Below are 24,494 nucleotides of genomic sequence, written 5' to 3' on the forward strand. Positions count from 1 at the left end.
TCAGGGCACAGACAGTGAGCAGCGCTCATCACAGAGCACAGGACATAGGTCAGGGCGTGCTGGGAGCAGGCTGCTCTCCAGGCTGCTCCTAGGCTGTCGGGCCCTGCTGGCCTGTGAAACGCGTTTTCCCACCGAGGGGGCCAGGCTGCAACTCCCGGCCCATGGGAGCCTCAGATGTCGCTCATGGGAGGACCTAGCACTGTGACATGGAAAAGCCCAGTTCCCACCCAGCCCCTCAGTAAGCACCTGGGTGTATGGGGCTGGGACAGAACTGGTGTCTGCAGAGCTGGGGCTCCACAGTAGGGCAGGCGCTGTTCTCCTCCAGGCCTGAGCCCAGGAGTGAGTGACCACACGTGAACAGCATCCCCTCCTGTATACACAAAGACAGAAGGTATACAGACCCCCTAGAATTGACACAGACATTCAGCCAGATAACCAATGTGCATGCGGGTGTACGCGTGACACTAGGGGTTGAACCCAGGGCTTTCTCTCTAAGCCACACCTCCAGCCCTTTTTAGAATTTGTATTCCATTCTGTTCTACTTTTTGAGACATGTTCTCACTAAGCTACTAAGGGTCACAGGCTGGACTCAAGTTTTGCTCCTTGCCTCTAAGAACTGGAATCTCGGGTGTGCACCATCATACTCAGCCCAGGGAACTTTGTTATTCTCATAATCAGGAAAGAAATTAAAATTGGGAAAACAAGAAAAGTGAAAGGCAAGTGAATAAAGCCCCCACAGCCAAGCGGAGCAGGGTGTCTGCCCACCCTGACACCCCACCAAGGCTGGCCTCTGCCCAGAAGGGTACTCTTCCCACCACCTTGGCTCTCCAGCTCCCCAGCTCCCCGCAAAGCGTGAGGGGTGGAAAGCCCCAGAAGAGAGGAACCCCCGCCAGGTCACCACTTCCTCAGAAACGGCATAGGGAACCGGAGGGGCCAGGAGGCAGGGGCTTCCCACGCTTGGAAAGGGCAACAATTAAAAATTACAACACAGACACCACCCGAACCCTGGGGCTTCCCCACCTTCTGACAAAAGACGTACTGGCGAGGCGGGTAAGGATGATGCGTGACCAGGGGCGAGATGTAGCCCAAAGGGTAGCACGGCTTGCCTGACATGTGAGGCCTGGCATTGACCCCCGGCAATGCAAAAGAACAAGAAGAAAAGATGAGGCATGATTAGGAAAACCTCTCAGGTTTATACGCTTCCTGAGAAAATGAATGCCTTCACTAGAAAAGGAACACAGTAGCTAGGAAGCTCAAGCAGCACTGGGCAGCCCTGGCTTCCATCCCGGCCAGGCAATATGGCCAGTTCCCACATTATGGAAGTTTCTCACTCCCAGCTTAAAGCTGATTAAATGACAGGACCGTCCCTGCAAAAACACAGGAAACATAACGCCTTTCATCCATCAGCCTCCAACCCCGCCCCGGGCTCTGGGATTAGAGCATGTGTAACTCAACACATACTCCTCAAGCTTCCCACGGCCCCTCAGCCAGGTGACAGTGGCCCTTTGTGTAGCCGGGGACTGAGGTCGTGGGCAGCTGGAGACAACAGGAAGTTCCCAGAAGGCCACACTCAGCTCCTCTGTAATTCACAGGAACAGACAGCAGCCTCACCCCTGCGCCCGCCCAGCCCGGGCATAGGAAGGAAAACAGATGCAGATGCCTTCGGAGATGTCACAGCCAGCTCTGAGGACAGACACAGGTGGAACAAGGGCACAGGGCTACAAAAGGCAAGGTGTATTTGGATGCTAGAGAAAAATGGCTGAACTCAAACAGATTTCATCACAGAAATCACAAGAGGAATAAGACACATCCTGCTTTTTCCTTCTTTGATCAGTCCCATTGAAAGAATTCCTGTGTGCAAACTCATTTAAAGACAAAGTCCTGATCCTCTTCATCCCACGCGATCCGCACCCCCACTCCACTGTCCTAAGAAGGAGTCTTAGCAGCTGACTCTCGCTTGAATTTCCAGAATTGCCCAAATTCAGCAAGAGCTCTGAAATCTTAACTGGCAGGTTTAAAAGCTGGTTGTGCTAGGGAATGGCAAGCATGTTTTAACTTGCTGCACATAGGCATGCAGCAGTGTGCCCAGTGCTCAGCACCTGGGCATTCTGTCGCCATTGCTCTGCCCAGCAGCTTCCAGGACACACACTGAAAACACCCCAAAACCACCCAACAAGACCCACCCTCATGGGGACAGAGAGAGGTAAGCACACATCTTTCATGCAAATGTCAGATAGCAAAGACAGCCCCACAACTTGAAAATTGCATTAAAAGTAATAAAAACATACATCAGAAGTTGCGACTTACCCCCATCAGACACAGTTGCAGACTGAAAGAAAAGAGAGAGAGACATGAGTTAATTAGACCTCATGATAACCAGGACGCGTTCATGAAGGCTGGCCAGTGGGACTCAGTGGCTGGGACAGATCCCTGCAGGTGTCTGACAAAGCCAGAGGTTGAGTAAGCCTGGCTCCCAGTTCCTGAGCCAACCCCGCCCACCAGCCGAGGGCCAGGAGGAAGTCACCATCATTTTCATGTGAAAAGAATCCCAGCCTGTCTGACGTCACAGCCTCTGGAAAAGCCTCAGTGACAGGGACTCCTGTGAGCTTCTGGGCTCCCAAAGTGCCCCTCAGCCTCCAGGTGACCTCTGCAGGGCATGTACGCCCAGCCAGCACTGCCCCTACTTGATACCCACAATCGCCATCACCTCCCAGGGCTGAACCTGGGCTCAGAGGGAGAAAGCACAGGCTGCTACCGGGAAAAGAGTGCCCCTGCTGTTCCCAGAGGTGGGAGTGGCACCACAGTGGGCACTGGGCAGAGCCTGAGGCTAGAAGCTCAGGAGACAGCAGCCCTGCAGGACACCTAGCCTCCAGCATGGGTGGGCATGGCGGGACTGCTAAGCTGGTCTGAGGACAGCACAGGATCTGGGCATGGGAGGAGTCCCCACAACAGTGGCCACTGGTTGTCAGAGAGGCAGAGTAATCCTGGACCAGGACCCAGAGGGACAGGAATCTGAAGAGCCAGGCTGAGGGAGGTGGGCATCCCAGGGGCACAGCAGAGGATGCCAGGGGCCCCTGTGGGAAGAGAGGAGCAGGAGGGCCCAGAAGGAGCAGGCCTGGCCTGGGTGTGGTCCTGGCTGGGAGGGCAGCTCAGGTTGAGGCGCCGAGGCTCCCAGCTGTGTGGAGTCAGCATGGCCCACACTGCCCCTGCACCCTCAGCTCCTACAGCACACACTCTGGTTGGCCTGCAGTAGCCTCCTGACCAAGGCCTCCCATCCTTCTGTGACAGACAGAACCTTGTAAGGAGACTGGCACTCAGGGCCCTCCTGGGTCCAGGGAACAGGCAGGCAGAGGCCAGCACTCAAGCAAAGCTGGATCTCAACCCAGCCACCTCCAGACCAGAGGATACTGGGGGCTTAAGATTCTCTGCTCCAAATGCAAAAAACTGAGGCCCAAAGGACCCCCACGTCCCCCAGAGGAAGGTGACAGAAGGGAAAGGAGCCACAGCCACAAGGTACCACCGTACTCCCCAACGAGCCAAGATGTGGTGTAAGGTGTGCCAACCTCCCTCTCGACCAAGCCCCTGCAAACCCTGCCCTCCCCAGGGTGAGGTCTGTCCCTTGGCCTGACAGCTACTGTTCCAAGCCCCCTGGGCCCAGCCAGTGCTCTGCACCCTGGCCACAGTGGCACATGTCACATGGTGTTCACCTGGGGCCCCACACGTAGTCCCTGCCCATGTAGCCTCCCTCCCAGGGCCAGTGTGAGTCTGGGTGACAGGAAAGGCAGGCTCTTCTCTAGGGAGCACAAGAGGGCACTCAACAGGCTGCACACATAGGACTGCTATCCATAGTATCTGAAAGCGAATCATGGAATGCAAAGTCACTGCTGGGCACTTGATGCCCACCAGGGGCTAGGAAGTGGGATCAGATGGCACCACTGGGCTTCTGAGAGGCCCCAAGCAGGTGGTGCCACCAGATGCAGGTCAAGGCCACAGGCAGCCTTTTTAATGGTAAACCACATGTTTTCAAACAGTTTTAGATTATAGCACTGGAATGAACGTGCTCTTAATACACAACTGCCCTGAAAATGGAAGAGAAACTCCTGAGAGATGAGAGAGGTGACCAGCAAAGCCCCATCGACAGCAGAGGCCGCCCCATCCACAGCAGAGGCCCCCTCCACAGCAGAGGCCCCCTCCACAGCTGAGGCCCCATCCACAGCAGAGGCCCCCTCCACAGCAGAGGCCGCCCCATCCACAGCAGAGGCCCCCTCCACAGCAGAGACCGCCCTATCCACAGCAGAGGCCCCCCTATCCACAGCAGAGGCCCCATCCACAGCAGAGGCCGCCCCATCCACAGCAGAGGCCGCCCCATCCACAGCAGAGGCCCCCTCCACAGCAGAGGCCCCATCCACAGCAGAGGCCCCATCCACAGCAGAGGCCCCATCCACAGCAGAGGGCCCCTCCACAGCAGAGGCCCCCTCCACAGCAGAGGCCGCCCCATCCACAGCAGAGGCCCCATCCACAGCAGAGGCCCCCTCCACAGCAGAGGCCGCCCCATCCACAGCAGAGGCCCCCTCCACAGCAGAGGCCCCATCCACAGCAGAGGCCCCCTCCACAGCAGAGGCCCCCTCCACAGCAGAGGCCGCCCCATCCACAGCAGAGGCCCCCTCCACAGCAGAGGCCCCCTCCACAGCAGAGGCCCCATCCACAGCAGAGGCCCCCTCCATAGCAGAGGCCCCCTCCACAGCAGAGGCCCCCTCCACAGCAGAGGCCCCATCCACAGCAGAGGCCCCCTCCACAGCAGAGGCCCCATCCACAGCAGAGGCCCCCTCCACAGCAGAGGCCCCCTCCACAGCAGAGGCCGCCCCATCCACAGCAGAGGCCGCCCCATCCACAGCAGAGGCCCCCTCCACAGCAGAGGCCCCCTCCACAGCAGAGGCCCCCTCCATAGCAGAGGCCCCCTCCACAGCAGAGGCCCCCTCCACAGCAGAGGCCCCCTCCACAGCAGAGGCCCCATCCACAGCAGAGGCCCCCTCCATAGCAGAGGCCCCCTCCACAGCAGAGGCCCCCTCCACAGCAGAGGCCCCATCCACAGCAGAGGCCCCCTCCACAGCAGAGGCCCCCTCCACAGCAGAGGCCCCATCCACAGCAGAGGCCCCATCCACAGCAGAGGCCCCCTCCATAGCAGAGGCCGCCCCATCCAAAGCTGCAGGTGCTGTCTGCTGCAGGATGGGGCCCTGGTGACGGGAGAAGCAAGAGCACAGGACTTGCCCAGCCCCTGAGGGAACCATGGAGGCAAGAGGCGTGTGGAGAATGTGGGTCACAGTCGAGACTCTGCAGCGGCTCAGGAGGAAGGGGTGTAGGGGAGGAGGACACTTGGAGGCTCAGCAGAAGGGGCACAGGGGCCTGGGCCTGGGCTGAGGAAGAGACAGGGGAAAGCAGCCCGAGGAGGCCAGTCTGTGACGACAACGAAGTGTACAGACGACGGTGTCCTGGGGAGCCCTTGGCCCATACCACACCTTGGAGACCCGCCAGAGGTGCCGGTCCCACCTGAGGAGGAGTCCTGCTGGATATGCTCCTATCATAAAAACATGCCACATAACCATGACCACCTCAAGGCCAGGCCATGGCCTGTCCTGCGCAGCTCCCAGCCCCCACTCACAATCCCGGGTCCCGACCAGCACCGCCTGGGCCCAGAACCACACTTCCATCAGTTCATAGGCTGTCAGAGATGCAGGGACAACTCTGGGGCTGAGGCTGATTTGCAAGGAGACAATTTACAGCTACCAGTAATCTCCCTGTTTCGTCTGAAGCCCAGCCGGAGAGAGATAGCCATGTGTGCTCCTCAAGTGTGACGGCCTGGAGTGAATCCCTGGCCACCTGCACCTGTGACAAGGCCACAAAAGCCACTGAGGAACACACCCAAGAGGGGGTTGCGTTTTAACAGCTGGAGAGAGAACTGGTGCCAGCAGGCGGGGTCTGGCTAGGGACTGGTGGTGGGGAGCACCCTGCTCACTCGGCACTGGGGCAGGTTCAGGGTGGGGGCCAGGGGGGTTGCCCCCGAGTCACTCCTGTCACATGGGGATCAACAACACACCTACTTCTGACCAAATTGCCCTTTTTTAGGCCTGGAAAGGGTTTTCTGAGAACATTCTGCTGACAGAGGGGGAAGAAGCCCAAAATGTCAAAGACAGAAATTCCTAGGCACCAACCGCGAGCAGGACTCCTGCAGGTCACAGTGACTTTTGAAGTGTGATTTCCATCACATCCGCCTCCTGAGAAGGCAGGGGACAGACCGCTCACGCAGTGGTGGCACACATCCATGGAGTGCTCTAGAGCAAGTCACCATCTTACGATTCTCAGAAGGGTCAGGTCAGGAGAGCCAGGGGCAGGGCACAGGGACCCCTGGAAGGTTGGCCTCCCATTTGGAAAAGGCACAACTCACCTCTGATAAAAAATGTTCAAAGTCCTGCCATCAACGTCCAGAGACACTGGGATGTCCCAGACATTGTCTGGGAGAAATAATGCAAAATGGAAAGCACAATCACAAATAGACAGTTTTCTAAGAATGTGGGAAATACTCTATTACTACACAAACTGTCCAGACGGAAGCACAGCAAACGTTAGCAGCAGGCTACTGCCCTCAGGTGGGGTGGTGCCAGCCTTCTTGTGCCAGAGCCCAGTTCTCTGTATCTAATGGGTGTGACATGCTATTTTGATGGTGCCCTTGCAAAATGAGTGCGCCTTGGAGGTGACAACGGGCTGAGGGGCTTCGAGGGCCAGAAAGGGACCTGTTCCCTGTGGGTGGGACCAAAGCCCCTGTGGCCACCATGGAAAACAGTATGGAAGGGGCCTCAGAGACCAGAACACAGGACCTCCACTTCTGGGTCTCAGCAGCCACAGGAAATAGCATCCTTAAGAGAGAGCAGCACCCTGCATTCATCAGCGACAGTCACATCATTCCCAGTCACTAGGCGGGGAGGCTCCAGGTGGGGAGGTGCCAGGCCCTCGCTGCCAGCCAGGTACCATGGCTGGGCCAGGTGGATCTGCCCATTGGTGACAGCAAGGGTGAGCCTGAGGATGCTGTGCCGAACAACAGCAGCCAGACAGACAAAGGCGAGAATTGCCGCTCTCCCTGGTACACGAGCCTAAAGAAGGGAGCTCAGGAAAGCGGAGTAGAGAGCAGGGGCCGGGCCAGGCTGAGCCGGGGGCAGCGAGGCCGTGTTCATTTTCAAGAGGCCTTGCAGGCAGCATGTGGGTAGATATCAGTGCTCCAGGTCCTGGGGCTGTGCTGGGGGTGGCCTCTCTCCACACACCAGACAGCAGGCTCAGCCACCGTGTGATTATCCCAACTGTGAGAGGCATCAAGTCAGCAGGGCAGGAGCAGCACTTATTAAAAAGTGAATAAACTCTGGTGTGGCAGTGCACACCTGCATTTCCAGCACTCTGGGAGCCTGAGCAGGATGATCACCAGTTTGAACCCATCCTGAGCAATCTAACAACTTTAGCGAGATACTCTCAAAATAGAAAGTAAAAAAAAAAAAAAAAAAAAAAAAACCGGCTAGGGGTGTAGCTCGGTGCAAAGGCTCTGGATTCATCTCCAGTACTGAAAAGAAATGAAAAAAAGCTAAAAGACAGGGGAAAGTAACATGGAAGTTAAGGCTGAAGAATATCCTGGGGTCTGGGTTGCTCTTGGCCCTCACTTCCAAGTTGTGCATCTGTATGCATGTGCACATGTGTGTGCAGGCTCCAAGTGCCTGGTCCTCCAGGGTCCACCCAAGGACTGTGGCCACCGCAGGCCCTCAGCCAGCCTCCCCCTCCCATGCCCAGCACTCACCTGCAGCCTCACCTGCCAGCAGGCTACTGTGTCCTCTGGGAAGCCCTCCTTGATGACCTCTGGCCAGGCCCAGTCACCAGGTGCAAGCCCACCACAGGCATGACAGCTGCCCTTGCAGAACAGCTCGGGGCTCCTCGGGCTAGGGCCCTGGAGAGGGTCGCACCACAGACCTTGTGGGGCCTGAGCAGAGGACTGCACTGTGCAGCCCGTCTGGCACCAGGACACCCAGTGTGTCAGCCTAGCACCTGCTGCTTCAGGCCACCAGCTCTCCTTCCATTCACACAAAGGGCACACACACATGCACACACACACACCCCTCTTTTTGTGGCACAGGGAAAGTACCTGGGGCCTCCACACAGAGCAATCCTGTGCTTTACACTTTTTATTTTCAGACAAGGTCCACTAAGATGCCCAAGCTGGCCTGGAACTTTCCATCCTCCTACCTCGGCCTCCTAAGCAGTTGGGATCACAAGCCTGTGCCACCACGCCTGGCCCACATTTCCTTAATAACACGTAAAGGGATGACTGGAAAACAGAACACAGAGAAGGTAGGGACAATTCCCGAATCAGGCACAGAATACCTTTCGTGATGCAAGAGGGCGACCCTGTAATGGAGGCCCACATCTGCACATTTCCCTTCCCTGCCACCAGGGAAGAGTGTGGAGGCGAGGAGGGAGTTGGCTCTGCATGGTGCAGGTCATCATGACCAGCCCAGGATGAGATGCTGAGGCACAGAAGTGAAACTGGGCCTGTCTTAAAAGTGTGCATGTGTGAGTGCACCCACGTGTGTGAGGTGTGCATGCCAAAGGCCTTTGCAACCTTCAGTAACACCAGAAGAAACGGAGTCCGGGCAAAACCCATACTGGCCGCATCTTCCAGGCAATGTCACCACACTCACGCCACTCTCAGCACAACAAAGCCCAGGGGAGCTCACCGGGAGTCTCACTCAGATCCAGAGGAGCACTGTGATGTCCACATCGTGCCACTTGGCTCAGAGCTTGGTGACACTGGCTTCGCAGCACTGGTTCAGGCCACAATTAAGGCTCAGCTGAAACCAGGGCTGCAGACCTCTCCCTTTACCCTCCCTGTTTCAGGGGATAAGAGTCCCCACACAGACAGGTGGTGGCAATGCAAAGCCCAGCAATACAAAACTGCCAGTGGCCTCTTGTGGTGCCCCTGGGCTACCAGCAGGCTTCCCCTAAGGAGCCCCAGCCCAGGGAGACACCTGCCAGCACTCAGCCACTGCTGTGTCCAGATAGCATTCGCACCACTGGACCCTGGGCGGAAACCCTGCCATCCGGCTGGCCTCCCACCCAGCTCACAGCAGGGACCCCAGGCTCTGGTGGTTGTGGGGTGCAGGGACTCCCAAGATGACAGCACCCCTACTCATACACCAAACATCACTACACACCTACAAGCAACGTGCCAGGCCCTCGCTGTGATGCACCACACACACAGCCAATGTTCGTGGCAGCCTGGCACTCACTGGCAGCCCTGCCCAGGGCAAGCCACAGCCTCCAGGAGCAGCTCCGGCACTCAGAGCAAGGTGGGGTCACAAGTCGAGAGCTGCATCAGGACAGGTCTGAGGTCAGGCCCATAGGTTGTGGATGTAAACTGCCAGAGAGCTCGGGTAGAAACCAAAGGGACAGGTTGTCCCTTTTTGAGATGGATCAGATGAGAAGCTGGGGAGGAGTGACAAAGTGAGGTCTGGACACCTAAGGCCTGATGGACAGCAGGGGCACATTGGAGAGGCGGGGTCCCCAGCAGAAGGGCAGCATGCAGGGGCTCCAGCTCAGGGTCAGCACCAGGTCTGTGCCAATAGCACATAAGTGGACCTGGCAGCCGCCTTGGGCTTGGTCTGGGAAAGAGGGACACCAGGAACAATGGTCAATGACAGAGGAACTCAGTTCCTTTGGGCCGAAAAAGAGAAACTCAGTCAAATGCAAGGAACTCTCAAGCCTGCAGCGGCTCCAGAGCACCAGGCACAGGTGTCCTCAGACATGCCAGCTCCAAAAGGCCACCAGCCTCCTCCTCTCACATCCCACGGCTGCCGTCAGCCACAGTGCCACTACAGCCCCCATGCAGAATCCAAGCCACCCACTACACAGCCTCTAGCCTCGCCCTCATACCATAGGAAGCCACCCAGCTCCCCATGGGGCTCTCACCACTGCAGCTGCCATGAGGGAGAAGGCTTCAGAAGGTTCCCATGAACAGCAGCAGAGGCCCGCATGTGTCACGCAGCGTCTCCCAAAGCTGCCCCTCCTCATAACCCTTTTACTTCCCGGCCTTCCCGACTCCAAGGCTGGCCTCCCTACAGCCCAAGCCCTTCCTATATCTGGGCCTGGTTCCTGCCTTGAGAGTCAGCTACCAAGGTCCCCAGCAGATGCCCACTGAACCCTGGGCTCCAGGCTGCCCAGGAAAGCCTGGTGGCTCTGGATGTCACACTGTAGTTCTTTTATTTACTGACTGGAACCCAGCAGGTGGGGCAACACAAGCCCCACCTGATAGCCAGCTGCCCTGGTCCTTCCTGGCATGAGGGCACTCCCCTCAAGAGCACACTGCCCAATGTCCACCATGGCACCTGCCCAAGGCCATCGCTGCCCCTGGCATCTGCAGGCGAGGACTGGAGCAGAGAGGTGCAAGGCAGGCCATGTGCCCTACAGAGCCTGGTCACCCAGGGCATGGCCCGGCCACACCAAAGGGCTCCTGAGGAGGGGGCCGCACAGCCTGGAGCAGGGTCCTGATGACTCATCTTTCTCTTGGGCAGTGAGCTTTAATGTCCCATAACCAGCTCTTCCTACTGTCCAAGCGTATGACACCCACGTGGCAGGGTGCACACACCACAGCCACATTAATGTTCAGTCCACATCAGATGGAGTCGCTATAGTGCTCCTGGGGACAGTCTCACCGGCCTCCTCTGTACTCCTAGAGGAAGGCTAGAGACCAGATTCCAGGAAGTCAGGTGTGTACTTGGGTGGTGGGAGCTGTGACCCAGGGCACCTGCATTCCTAACAGCGAGCGTGCAAGGCTGAGCTCAGCAATGTGTGCACTGCTCTGAGCCCTGGCACTTCCATGTCCCCCACTTTAGAGACCAGCAAGGCACGGCTCAGCAGGACACAGAGGAAAACCCCTCAGAGACCACAGAGCTGGCTTTAGAATGGGGCCCCTTCCTCCCTTGCCTCCTTGCCCCTCAGCAGCTCCAGCACAGCAGGGCCAGCGCAAGGCCAGTGTAGGGCCCTTCCTTGTGGCCCATCTCAGAGGGTGGGGTGGGGTGGGGCACCGACCTGACCCCATGGCGCTGGCACGGGAGCTGCTCACGGCCCATCCAGAATACACAACCATGTCAGCCAGTTGTTCACAGGTGTGAACAACTTCCTTGCTGGTTTCAGCATTTGCAGACATCGGAGAAGGCAGTTCAGATCACAGGAAAATACAAAGGCTAATTTCAGTGGCTTTTTTTTTCCCTTCAGAATAAAAAACAAAATTGTGCTCAACCTGCCTCATGTGCTGTTGAACGGAAGTGGGAGCAGTTAGCTGCAGGTCAGCTGGGCCAGAAGGGCCGAGGTGGCACTACTTTCGTTCTCCCACCCAGGCTGAGGGGACTCGCAGGAGCACCCACATCTGAGCTGCCCCTCACCCTGTCCACCCCACTCTACTCTCAATGTCCAAACCCGGTGTCTCTGAACTTTGAGTTTCTCTGTCAGGTGTCTGCAGAGGAGCAAACACAGTGAGATTCATGCCTGCCAGAAAACAATACACTTAAGAGGGCACCCAGGAACTGGTGAGCAACATTTGATTTTGTTTTACACCAATACAACTCAGCCACAAAAGAAAAACAAAAATTACCCTGCACTCTTTTTACTTGCTTTCAGACCTTTTAAAAACATATGGTATTCAACCTCATAAGCCCGTCCAATAACCTGTCATTAAACATGACTCAGCTGCACACGCACCACCTGAAGCTCCCCGCAGCAGCCTGGAGTGCGGCAGGTCTTCGCATGTTTTTCTGGCTGAAATGCAGCATTCAGCCCAATCACCTCAGTCCTGCACCATCTGTCAGAGCTGCCATGGCACAGGACAGCAGGATGTGGGTGCTTTCCGGGGGCTGAGGTGGACTCCAGGACTCTGACCCACCCCACAGCCCCGTGCTGGACCTGGCCCCGTGGTCCCAGAGCTGCCCACTGCCGGCTCCCTGCTCCAGGGTGCAGACAACCCAGGGAAGCACTTCTGCCAAAGGCCTGGAAACCCCGGAACTGCCACTCACAGGAGGCTAAGAGAGCAGTCAGCCTTCCCACAGCAGGCTGCCAAGCACAGCCACTGCTGGAACAACTCACCTGCTGCTCCTGGCAGGCGTCCGTTTCACTGGATGACTCTCCTCCCAGATTCATCTTAAGGCAGGAGAACTTCCGTACTAAGCCAGGCGCTCAGTCTAAAATGCTCCCTCCACACCACAGCGTGCCTGTGTGTGTCAGCAAAGTTCAGGGGTCTCCGCCAGGTCCCTGTGCTCCTCCCTCACCCATGGCAACAGGACACGGAGGAAGCTGTGGTCAGCCGGGGGCCTCAGACTATCCCAATCGTCTCATACACAGAAGAGCCATTTATATAAATCACGCCGTGAGATCATTTTTAAAGTATTTCCTCCACCAAATCAGAAGAATAACACTTCAGCTGAGGGGGTAATTTCTCAGTCAGCACAGCAGCTGCAGGGAATTTGTTTCTGAGCAGTGTGGTGTGGTTCGCAACCTTAATTACAGTTGCACAGAGCTATTCTGGGACTGCTCCATCTGCATGCGCCTCCTCCGTGGCAGCCAGCAGAACCTGGCACAGTCCCGAAACCCTCCGTGTTGTCCACGGCCTCAGAGGGAGGGACTGGGACAGTCCCAGCTTGCCAAAGGAAGAAGAAACGAAGAGGAGGTCGCTTCCAGAGCCTGGGGTCCCCTACCTCCTGTGAATGTTGAAGAGCCTGGGTGCTGCCAGCCCCTTGCCAACTGTAGACAGCAAAGGCCATTTGAGGGCCCCTTGGGGAGGCACCACTGGCACCGACTTGGGCTCTTCTGAGGGAGAACTGTCCGATCCCTTACAGAACCTGCAAGGTGGTGAGGGTCGGTTTACACTGTGACAGGCATTGGCCTCCTGCCAGGGAGCAGGCCATAGACCAAGTGGGTGCCACCCTTCTTGGAGGTCTACCACCAGCAGAGGAGGGACAGAGTGTACCCCACCTCCACCAAGCAGCCCAGGGAAGAGGCCGGGAAGGACTGGGACTTTCAGGGAGTACACCAGGGAGCTGCTCTCAGCAGCCAATGGTCCTTCCTCTCTGTCCAGCCCCAGGAGGACAGGCCAGGAAGGACCAGGCAGCCACTGTCTCCCGACTCAGCTGCCCCTTGATGGAAGGTGACGCTGCCTCTGCTGTCATCAGTTCAAAAGTGGTGGCTTTGCATGGCCTAGAGTAGGCTCAGATCCTGTCCTTGGCAGGGCGTCCCCTAGGCACTAGTCTCAGTGACAGAGCCCAAGACAGAGCCAGGCTGCAGTCCCAGACAGACCCAGCACCACCTCCCCACCTATGAGGGGAACCCCAGGCTGAGGCTTTTCCTGCCTCACACACACACACACATTCTCTCTCTCTTTCTCTCTCTCTCTCTCACTCTCAGAGCTCCTCAAAAGGCAGCGGAGGTTCTCGGGGTGATGGAGCCCTGTGGCCCTGAGACCTGGCTCCTTCCTTTTCTGATTTCTTGGTTTTTGGGGTTTTTTGGTACCAGGAATGGAACTCTGGGTCTCATACTTGCCAGACAGGCACTGCACCACTGAGCTAAATCCCCAGCCCCTCCCTCTCTGATTTCTGAGTTTGGAAGACGGTAGCCTCTGGATCAGAACAGGGGACAGCAGTACCCTGGCCTCACAAGCTCTCCTAGACCCTGGCAATAGCCGGGGGACCCTAGGAGACCCTTCCACTGGTAACACCCACAAGACCACTTCAGCAGCACTCTGAATCACCTCCAAGGAAATGCCTGCTCCCAGCGTGTGCAGTCACAGAGAGGAGAAGCACATTCCATCTCGTCTACAGGGTAACAGGACCTGCACAGGTGGCCTGCCCTCCCTGGCCTGTGGGGTTGATGAGGTCACCCTGAGCCCCACCCCACCTTATCTTCTTCCTCTGAAGCAGGCAGGATGACAGCTCAGGCCCCAGGCCATCCTGCTCATTTCCTGGCCTGCCTGAACTGGGAATAAGGAGCCACAAGCACTGCCCGACACCGAGGACCAGGAGCACAGTCTGGGCCACGAGGCCTCCCTCTAGCCCTCTCACCCTCCTGGTGGGCACCCCGGGGTCCTTCGCACCCTGTGAAGCCCAGTGGCTGAACACAGGAAGAGCCCTCTACCCACGCTGAGGCCTGTCCTTCTGCACCAGCCACCAAGGGCCAGAGGGGTTGGGTGGGACAAGAGTAAGCAGTGGCTGGAGGGGCTGGTGTCCTCAGGAACAAGAGGTGTGAACACATGGTACAGCCAAAGCCCATGTGACCAGAGGAAGTGAAAGGCTGGCCAGGAGGAGGAAGCTGCAGCAAAGGCAATGAGAACACAGGAGGTGCTGGCCCAGAGGCAGGAGGCCAGGCCTGTGAGCTGGGGAAGCCCTGTGGTGGGAGGGGCTCCTCATCCTACGAGCCTCAGTGAGAGGGTGCACCCCAGTGCCCCACCTGACCAGGCCTCTGGGGAACGGGAACACACACTTCCTCTGGGTCCCGACGCCATGAGAAGGGCGCTGCAGAAAGCAGCTGACCAGCCTCCTCCTCTGCATGGGAGCTGGCCACACCTCACATGTGTCACACTGTCCACGGGTTGCCAGGACCTGGGCAGGGCTGCGCAGCCACCCCTGGAGGAAGGGTCTCCCATAGGGGCCCCAGAGCTGCAGATTCGAGTGCGAGCACCAGGCTCCTCCTGCTCTTAAGCACAGGAAGCCTTAGGCAGGCCACAGTCCCCAAATCCCCCCAGGGAGAACTCAGCACTCCCCCACTGCCCCATCCCAGATCCAAGCATCACCAGATGCACACTGGAGAGAGAAAAGGCAGCCCTGCTGCTCCCAGCACCCCCACACCTCCACGCACAGCCACTGCTCCCAGCCAGCACCTTTTCCTGCAGCAGCCTGACCAGAGGCCAGCACCATAGGGCCAGGATAGGCTCTGTCCACAGCTGTGTCCCCGAGTCAGAGCCACCCTGGCACAGTGCAGGCGGCTTGCTGTGGCCACCCTCTGAGTGGGAACCCTGAAAGGGAGCACGCTCCTCTGTGCTCACAGGGCCTCAGAGGACCAAGACAGCTTCCCTGGGAGCAGCTCAGAGGAGTCTACGCAAGAGAATGAAACCATCCAGGGGAACTTCTCCCGCAAGCAGCAAGGCACCAACTTAGACACAGCAAAGAAGAGCCCCTTTGGGGTGTCTACACAGACTCTTTTCCTGGAAAAAGGTGACACTGCAGGTCAACCAAGTCCCAGGGGGAGCAGGAGCCAAGAGGGAAGGAACCAGCTCGGCCAGGGGCAGGGAGGCCCCAGCCACACACCGTCTGGGGCTGGCTCAGACTCCATCTGCTCTCAGCTCGGGACTGCGACGCTACAAGTAAGAATAACAGCTCGCAGCTAGCGGCAAAGCAACCAAGTAGGAGATCCTTTCTCCACCCAGAACCTCACCTCCCTGCAGGAAGGTACCCGGGCACCCTCTGCTGCCCAGCGCCCACCACTGCAGTTCCTGCCACCTACCACCTGCAGGCCTACACCCAGGCAGGCAGCAGCTAGGCTCAGAGCGTGACAGTGCAGAGGGACCTGGACTCTGGTGACAAACAAGGGCTGGGCGCAGTGAGAGGCAGGGGTCTCAGCTGTATCAGGCAGGGACAGAGCTCAGCGATGCCCAGGATAGGCTAGTCAGCCAGGCAAGAGCCAGGACCTAACCAGTGGCACCTCCTGGCCCTGCAGGTGCTCGATACTCAGCCTTGGCCTCTCAACTGACACTGAGACATGGGAAGAGCACCACACAGTGCTGGGGTGCAGCCGAGGCAGTGAAACTCCAGGACAGGGGCCAGCACAGGCCTTGGCAACCCCAGCCCTCCCAACCAAGGGACCATCTGTTACAGAGCCCACACACGGTCTCACTTGTCCGCTAGTCCCACCCAGGGGGCCCTCCTGGTGACAGCTTTGTCCAATGACTGCATCTTGAGGGCTCTGGCCCAGGACAGTGGCCACCTGAACCTTGGTGGTCACCTGGCCCCAGCTGCCCCGTGCGGCTCTAGTTCCCCCCTTTATGCTGCCCTCCAGGTGGGCCCCACCTGCCCCACCACACACACCACCACAAGGGCCCCTCCACACAGTCACAGCATGCGTCCCTCAAGCCACAGCTCCCTGGCCTTCCAGACCGAGCCTGAAGAGAGGCGGTGAGCTGCAAGCAAATGACATGAACTGCCCACCGCAAGCCCAGGCTGCCACCTACCCAAATCACCAAGGCTCCCATCACACACAGAGGGCGTCCGTGCCTCTGCCCCTCTGCAGACACCCATGTGGCTGCACCCTCTCAGCCTTGAGGTGAGTGTGAACTCCCCTCCCCGGCAGGGCAGCCCACGGGCTCCACAGTGCCATCATCTCGTCTAACATGTTCTTGCTCTTGAAAATGAAGAACAAGGGGCTGGAGGTTTAGCTCAGCAGCATAAAACACCTGCCTTGAAAGCAGGCAGTCATGAGTTCGATCCCTGGTACCGATAAAAAAAAAAAAAAAAAAGAAAATGAAGAACAAGTTCCCAGAGTACAGGGACAACCAGGATGATGGGCTGGGTGGACAAACGAGACCTGGCCCTGCTGCCGGGTGTGCAGGGTGTCTCAGAGTGGGCAGTGGCTAGCAAGAGCTCAGGTGCAGTTGCCCAGCATGGCATCCTGCTGTGGTCTTCACACCCTGCATGGCACTGCCTCAACACCCTCCTCTGTGACACAGGGGTACTCACCACCCCTCTTCCACACCTGTAAAGAGGCCCAGGCTGCAGAGCACCTGCACATGCCACGCTGCTGCAGCCTCGTGACCCTAGAGGCTGTGGGCACCTGCCAGCTCCGGGAGCAAGGCCTGCAATGTGAGGAGGCCAGATTCGGCATCTGGGCGCAGCCATAGTTAACCTTAACCTTAGGGCACAGCAGGCACCACCATCCATGACTGCACTGGAAATCATGAACCCAGGAGAGCCCGAATTGCAGGTGATGGCAAGGGCTATAGGTGACAGTGTCCAGCAGGCAGATCAGATAGGAGCCAGGCTGCACAGACAGCCCAGCCTTGGACTGGCTGACTACGGATTGGGCTGCATATCTCCCAGGGAGCACATCGGCCTCAGCCTTAGAGGGGCTCCTGACCACCTCAAGGCACCAGGTGAAACCCAAGAACATGGAATGTCTAGTTCCAGACAATGTGGTCAAAGCAAGTCACAGATTCAGCATCCCTACGTTGGAGGGCATATCAGGGCCTCACTGACCACTCCCAGCCCTGGCCCCTGCACCCACACCCCTGGGTGCTGTGCCAAGGCCCAGCGTAAGCTGTGCTCTGACAGCCACAGCCCAGCAGAGCCATGTAGATGCAGGTGAGGTGCACACCGCCTCCTAACAGCAGCAAAAGCACGGCACAGCACCACAGCAGATCCACAGGCCCGGACACAGCGAGTGCAGGGGCCTCAGTGCCAGGAAGCCAAAGGGATCAGCACAGCCCCCAGGCTGTGGTGCACCTTTAAACAGAAGGAAAAGCTGGCACAGACCAACCTCAAGGTCGTCGAGAGAACGGGTGATGCTGAACCTCTTGGATCTTCTGAAGGATCTTCGGGCAGAGCTGCGCTGGGATGTCTGTGCAAGTCCAATTCCTCGGCCAAATTTGGAGCCCTAAAGACAAAGGAAAACAGGTGTCAGGCCTCCACCTGAGGTCTCCGGTGCGCAGCCTTTGAAACAGAACAGGGAGACCAGAGTAGAAGCCACCTCAGAGGGAAGTTTATGTTAGACGGATTCAGGCAATAAAAAGTGCAAAGTGAAGAGCAGGAGTCACCCCAGCTACGGGCACCTGTTCTGACACTCACCCACTGTGCACCGGCTCCCAGCCCCACTGGAACCCCAAAGCCCAGCAGCAGCAGACTCGACCCACGTGGAAGCACGGGAAGGGTGACATGTGTCAAGGTGGGGGCTGCTCCTTGGCAAGGCCATCCTTTCCACAACTGTCTCTATCAGTGTTTCAGGAAACAAGAGCCCTGAATACCACCCTCGTGTCAGAATTCCAAATCAGCTCTGCCAAGAAGTGACTGGCCCAAGACACCATGTCCAGCTCCCCAGGCCATAGCAGCCAGCCCATCCAATGAGCTGCGTGTCTTAAGGTGAAGACTGAAAGCTGGTGAGCTGGGGCCCAGCATGTGAACCCCACCCTGTCCCAGACAAGGAGGTGATGTATTTACCCAGGGCTCTCAAGCTCTCTCTACCTACAGAGTGGTCTTGGGCATCGAGTGGGAACTTGCAGTGATTCCCTGACAGATCTAGGGCCAGACTCTGTCCCACGGACCTGCCTCTCACCCCACTGGTGACAGGAATGGCAAAGGAGCGACACCAACACTCCAGAGTTCCACACAGGCTGCCATGGTCCTCGCCACCCCAGTGCAGTGCATACCCACCCCCTCACTAATCTTTATCTCCCCCCTCCTCCTGCCAGTGACCCAGGCTGGCAGGCGTCACCAGGACCTCAGTCCCAGAGCTCTTATCTCTTGGGTCCACAGGCACAGCCTGACCCTGCACACACTCCCTGTCCTGCCCTGTTCTACATCGGCTGATGAAAAATGGTCACTGTGCTGAGACCTGCCCTCTAGGGACAGCATGTGCCAGCTCATGGTGACCCAAGCCAGGAGTGACACACAGAGGTGCCAGCACCGACCACCTCTCCCATGCCCAGTGCCACAGGGTAGAGAGCACTGCAATGGCTCCCTCCATGGAGAAAACCTAGAGGTGGGGCTCACCGGGAACCCAGAGCAGAGAAAGCTGGACTGTGGTGCCCCCCTAGTGTGCAGGGACTCATGGGAAAAGTGCTCCTCTGCACCACAGTCAGGCTCAGGGGCTCAAAGACTGTTCTCTGGAGCCCTCAGCAGATCTAGGGAGTATGTGAAGGGAGCCAGCTGGGGCTGGGGCGGCCAGGTCTCTGTGCAAGCCCAAGCTCAAGCCCAGGCACTGGTCCCAGGTGACAGTCAGGTGTGGTGTTCCTCTGGCTCTGGGTCAAGTCAGAGGAGTCATCAACGGGCAGCTCCTGACCACAGGTACCCTGGTCACCACCACAGGAGCTTTGCTGTGACACCCAAGACGTTGACTACATGCTGTGGTGGCACAGTCCAGCCACTCAGGTGGTACTCTGGATCCAGGCTTGGGTCCCCACCCTCTTGCCACACAGCCTACTTACCAGAGTGCCTCTCAGGGTCCCTTGCTAGCCACACTGCAGGTGACAGAGTGGGGAAACACTTGTCTAGGAAACATGTTTTGAAAACTAGGCCCAAAGCTGCTGTGGCTCCAAACTCTACCCAGTTCCTTTCCAGGCCCACCCCACCGGCCAGAGGTGCCCGAGTCCAGGGCTGGCCTCCTATGTCTCCCTGTTCACATCCTTGGGGTCCTGGCCTGAACCCATGACTCCCCTAGACTCCCTGTGTCCCTGAAACCCAGCATCCCCTCAGGCCCTGGTCTAGATGAGATTATGGATTCCTCTTCTTGTTGTCCTCCACACAGGGAACTGTGAGCTGAGCCAGAGGGACAGATAGAGTGAGAGCACAGAGCCCCAAGGAGACACAGGCTCCTCCCCACAATGGTCAGCGTCTACCTGCACCCAGGACTCGTGCTAGCCAAGAGCTAGTGAGGAGGTGCCCCGAAGGGCCTGCACGGCCACAGGGTGGAGCTGGAAGCCCAGATGGAGTTAAGTTCAGGACACACTCCCAACAGGGACCTAGGCAGTCTCCCATGACCAGAGCCAGTGCCAAGATTCACCTAAAATGCACCACTGCACGGGTCAGGCGTGCGCACTCACCTATTCTCCACAGGTGAGTAGCAAACCTGTGGCCTTGTGATCCCCAACGGACTGACTTTTAACACGTAGTCACTACATGGAGACCCTGCTCGGGCGGCATGGGGCTGCACCGCCAGCTGCTTTGCTCAGAACTTGCATCACGTCCCCACAGGAAGGAGAAAGGAAGCCGGACTCCCAGGCATGCGCAGACGCACTGAGAGGGCGCTGCGTAAGGAAGAGAAACATGCTCCCACAGAGAACAAAATCAACTGGAGGAAAAGGTGCAGTGATCCCAGTAACATGTGCCAAGGACGAACTTCAGCCTTTGTTTCTGAAACCCATGGTCCACTGCCCCCAGTGTACAGCAGAAAAGAGCATTGCATACTACTAGAGCCCCCTGCTGGTCTGACGTGAGTGCCAGGCAGCTGCAGGTGCAGGTGCCCTGACGGAGCAACAGCCCAGCTCCTCCGTTACACCTGCAAGTGAGAGGGGGCAGGCAGCAGGTCAGCAGCCTAACCCAAGCCCCCAGCTCTCTCTACTCCCACAGCAATGCACTCGAGTCACTGGGCCACGCAAGGCACAAAAACGCCAGGCACAGAAGTCACAGCCAGGCCTGCATATGGCCAGTCCACTTTGGAGAGACACTGCCTGCTCGGGGCTGTACCCAAGCTCCCAACGGACAGCCAGTCATCGGTGTGTCCCCTACAGAAGAGGCCCAGAAAGCAGTGGGACCCCATCTGACAGCTGGGAGAAGGTGGGCATAGAGCCTAATCTGCTGACCTCTGCGTGCTGCCCAGCACTGACCTCCTGATCACTCAGTCCCAACACCATGCTGCCTGCCCCCCAGGCACCAATGCAGGGCCAGAAATCACTGCAGCCAGGGCTCCAGCAAGATACCACCCAGGGAAGGTCATGCTCAAGGTCATGGGGGAGTGGGTCCTGGGTGAGCCCCGGCTAGTGTGCTACTCCCCCATAGAGTCTTTTTATCACATTTTCAAGTTTCTTTCATACCAAGCCACCCTGGGTCCTAACCAGCTGGACAGAGCTGCCCAGAGCTCACCCATCTCCAGAACTTCTGGCCTGCAGACTACAACTACAGATCAGGAAATGCACGCCCGGACCCTGGACATGCCCTCAGTGCAGCCTCTGAGTCTGAGGCTCTAGTGGACTAGACTCATACAGGACTGATCTTCAGGGTGCTGACTGACTGCCCTTGGCACAGGGTCCTCAAGATTCATCCCAGGTGCAGTAGGTCAGACTCGCCTTCCTGCAGAAGCTGAGCGACTCCCCGGTACACGGAGGTCATACCGCACTTTTCAGTCCCTCTGTTGACAGACACTAGGTCTCGCCAACGTGGGCGCTGTGGGTAATGCTGCTGGAACAGGCCTGAGTCCCTACCCTCTGACATTCGCCAATTCCAGGTGGTGGGCCACCTGGGTATGCAGCAACTCCGCTGACAACACTGTAAGGGCAGCCATACTGACTCCCAGGGTGGCGTGGCCAGCGGACCGCATGCCAGCAGCGCACAGAGCTCTGAGCATGACACACCCTCAGGACCCTGTCTAGCAGGGGGAAGAGGGAAGTTTCGCAGCATGGACACACACTGCCCCACAGCCACTGGAATCTTGCGTCTGGGTATCTTCCTGCGGAGATGTCCATGTACACCCTTTGCTCGTGTTTTAACCCGTCATCCACCTTTCCGTCCCTGAGGGTACAGCAGCTCCTTATGCTCTGGACACTGACCCACTTCAGATGCGTCACCCTTGTGTCCCTATCTTGTGACCTGCTGCCTCACCTTGTTGATCACACACTGCAGAAAAGTTTTAAATTTTGATGTAATGCATTATAGGTATTTCTCTTCTGTTGTCCGCACTGCTACAATTAAAAAGGCCCAGCCAATCAGTCTCTAGCCTAAACCACAGCAGGGAGGGCAGGAAGGCCAGGCTTGTCTGTCTGGGTCACCGCTCCCACCCTTCCCCAGGGCTTCTCCAGAGTAAGTCGTCCATATTACAAATACATGAAACTCTAAGCAAGAGGCAGTCTTAGGCCAGGCCCATGGCCCACCCCTATAATCCCTGCTACTCAGGAGGCTGAGGCAGAAGGCTCACAAGTTCAATGCCAATCTGAGCAATTTAACCAGACTTTGTCTCAAAATAAGAGGTGTAGGAGATGTGTAGCTCAGGGCTCCCCAGGTTCAATTCCAGCTCACAGAGAGAGACAGAGACAGAATTTAGGCCAGTCCAGAAGGCTTCCTGAGCAGCGACACACAGAATGGTGAGGATGAGCTAAGAGCTGGCTTCTCCTGTCACATGGAGCCACACCCACACAGGAGACAGATGCCACACGGCAGCTGGCTGAGAAAACCCAGCATGAAGAGGGGCTGACCCTGCTGGGGCACAGAGACCCAGAAAAGCCACAAAGAAGGTGGCAGCTGCCTGGGAAACCCAAGGAAGGTGGGATCACTGCTGCTCAGGGACTTGGAGAGACCCAGACCTCCCAGGGGCCACATCTGTGTCTCTGAGGGGGACGAGGAGGCCTGGGGCCCCCTTGGGATAGAGGACCAGCTCCCCAAGCACTCCCAGAGGCAGAGCCCCACAGCACCCAGCTGGGGAGCAACATACTTGGGCAGGACTATGCCAACCGAACTCCACACAGCAGGAAGAATTCCAAGTCCACATCAAGTGATTTCACAATCCCTAAAATTCCATCTCAGCTCAGATGTAAACGGGACAAACCGCAGAGGTGGCCGTGCACACTTTGTGTCAGCTGCTGAGGAAGCTGCTGTATCACCCTGCAGAGGGGACATAGGAAAGTCTGGGCTCCTGCTCCAGAGACAGAGTCAAGTCTGCAGGGAAGGACAGCAGTGCACGGTGTCACCAGGACCTCAGCAGTGTGAGCTAGAATCTGGGCTAAGACAAGAGCAAAGCCCTGCCCTCCACGGCAGCAGAGGAAGGGTCGGCCAAGGAAATGGCCAGGCACTGAAAACAAAGCAGAGCAGAAAACAGAGGCCCGGGACAGGAGGAAGCTGGAAACTGGGTCTGCAGAGATGTGCCGAGCCTCAGCGTACCTAGGGCCAGGCCCATTGCTGTTCCTCCAGCACAGACAAGGATGTGGTCTGTCACCCCTCTGACCTTAATCTCCGGCTCTCAGAAGAACCTCAAATTGGACTGGAAAAGTAAAATCCATGTATGTGCCACTCCTTGGGATGATCCTGAAACTCGGAAGGCTGGAGAAGTCCACACCGAGGACAGAAGGCACCCACTCAGAGAAAGCTGGCTTTGCCACACCAGTAAAGAGAGAACAGGCCTCACTGCAAATTTTTTTAAAAGAGCTTCACTATACTAGAAAAAAGAAAGAGGAAAAAGAGAAAGTAAAATTCTGCTACTGATTTTTATAATTTTATAAGACTCAGAACATGATACCAAATGCAGACGAACACAGACAGAAGGGTAAATTATAAGACACTCTCAAACATATCAATTTTTAAATTCTGCAAAATAACATTAGCAGCGCAAATCCACCAGTGTTCGAAGAGATGATCACTCGATCCATCTTGGGAATGCAAGCATGGCCTAATATTTGAAAATCTATTATTGCAATTTGCCATATTAGCATCAAAAGGAAGAAACCCACATGACCTCAGTGAATGCAAAATAATCAAAAGAAGAGCTAAAGTGAAACACCATTCACTGAGACGAGTATTAACAAACAAAAGGGAGCTTCCTTAGCCTTAACCAGACATCTGGGTATTTTTTTAGAAGAAAATTTAATTTTTTTCTTTTTCTTTTTTTGATACCAGGGATCAAACTCATGACTACGTGCTTACAAGGCAGGTGCTTATGCTGCTCAGCTAAATCCCCGGCCATGAAGCTGGGTATTAAAAGCCACAAATGAACTGTACTTTTAGATATCACAAGAACTTACAATTTTTAAAAGGCACTATTTATCATAGCAACAAAATTACATAAGCTTCAAAGGCATAATTATAACTAAGCAATATATCTAATTAAAGATGTTTTTGTAGGAAATTATATAAATATGCCAAAAGGCAGCAGAGAAAACTGAAACGGAGACAGATAGCATCTTTATAGACAGAAAAGCCCCACATCCTAAAGACATGAATCCTCCAGATTCACCCACAGATTACAATGCAAGCGCTTCAGAGGTTACAGATGGCTGTCACATGGGTAAGACCACACAGCAGGTCACGGCACAGCTCAGGTAAGGCACGGGGGCCTGACCTGCAGCAGGGCAGCTCACTGGCCAGTCAGCACAAGAAGTCAGCTACTAGCGAGGGACAGGGCTACAACAGTGTGGGCAGGCAGCCTTACGCACACAGCTCAGCTCAGCCAGAGACCACACACTTGGGATGCAGGGACAGCATGGGGTAGTGACCACTGCTGCTCACCACAGCTCCCTGTGCTTCATTCTAATTAGGCAGCGAGACCCTGAGGGGCCGATGGGGCGTGGTCAGCGCAGCCCTGTGCTGTCTCTGGAGGCCCTGCAGGAGCATGGGCTGTCCACCTCGACCTGTCATGGCCAGGGACCTGGCCACTTGGACACAAAGGGCCTTGGACAAGAAGCCCACTCTTGTGACCTCTCAGGACACCGCCCACCAGGGGTTTTCTCTCTTCTTATG

At 56.9% G+C, this 24,494-nt stretch overlaps 1 protein-coding gene across 6 annotated transcripts in view; it reads right to left on the minus strand.

The window, feature by feature from the left end:
* Positions 1-24,494, minus strand: part of Rgs12 (regulator of G protein signaling 12) — a 75,188-nt gene that overhangs the window by 30,609 nt on the left and 20,085 nt on the right. For all 6 annotated transcript variants that reach the window (XM_063230263.1, XM_063230264.1, XM_063230265.1 and 3 more), the window contains exons 3-4: positions 17,599-17,715; positions 2,308-2,329 (exon numbers count right to left, since the gene is read on the minus strand). In XM_063230263.1, the coding sequence (XP_063086333.1) occupies positions 2,308-2,329; positions 17,599-17,715 (139 nt within the window). The remainder of the gene's footprint in view (positions 1-2,307; positions 2,330-17,598; positions 17,716-24,494) is intronic.

This window comes from Cavia porcellus, unplaced genomic scaffold (genome assembly GCF_034190915.1).
Source record: "Cavia porcellus strain 051 isolate PalLab524CR breed Dunkin Hartley unplaced genomic scaffold, mCavPor4.1 scaffold_18, whole genome shotgun sequence".
NCBI lineage: Eukaryota > Metazoa > Chordata > Mammalia > Rodentia > Caviidae > Cavia > Cavia porcellus.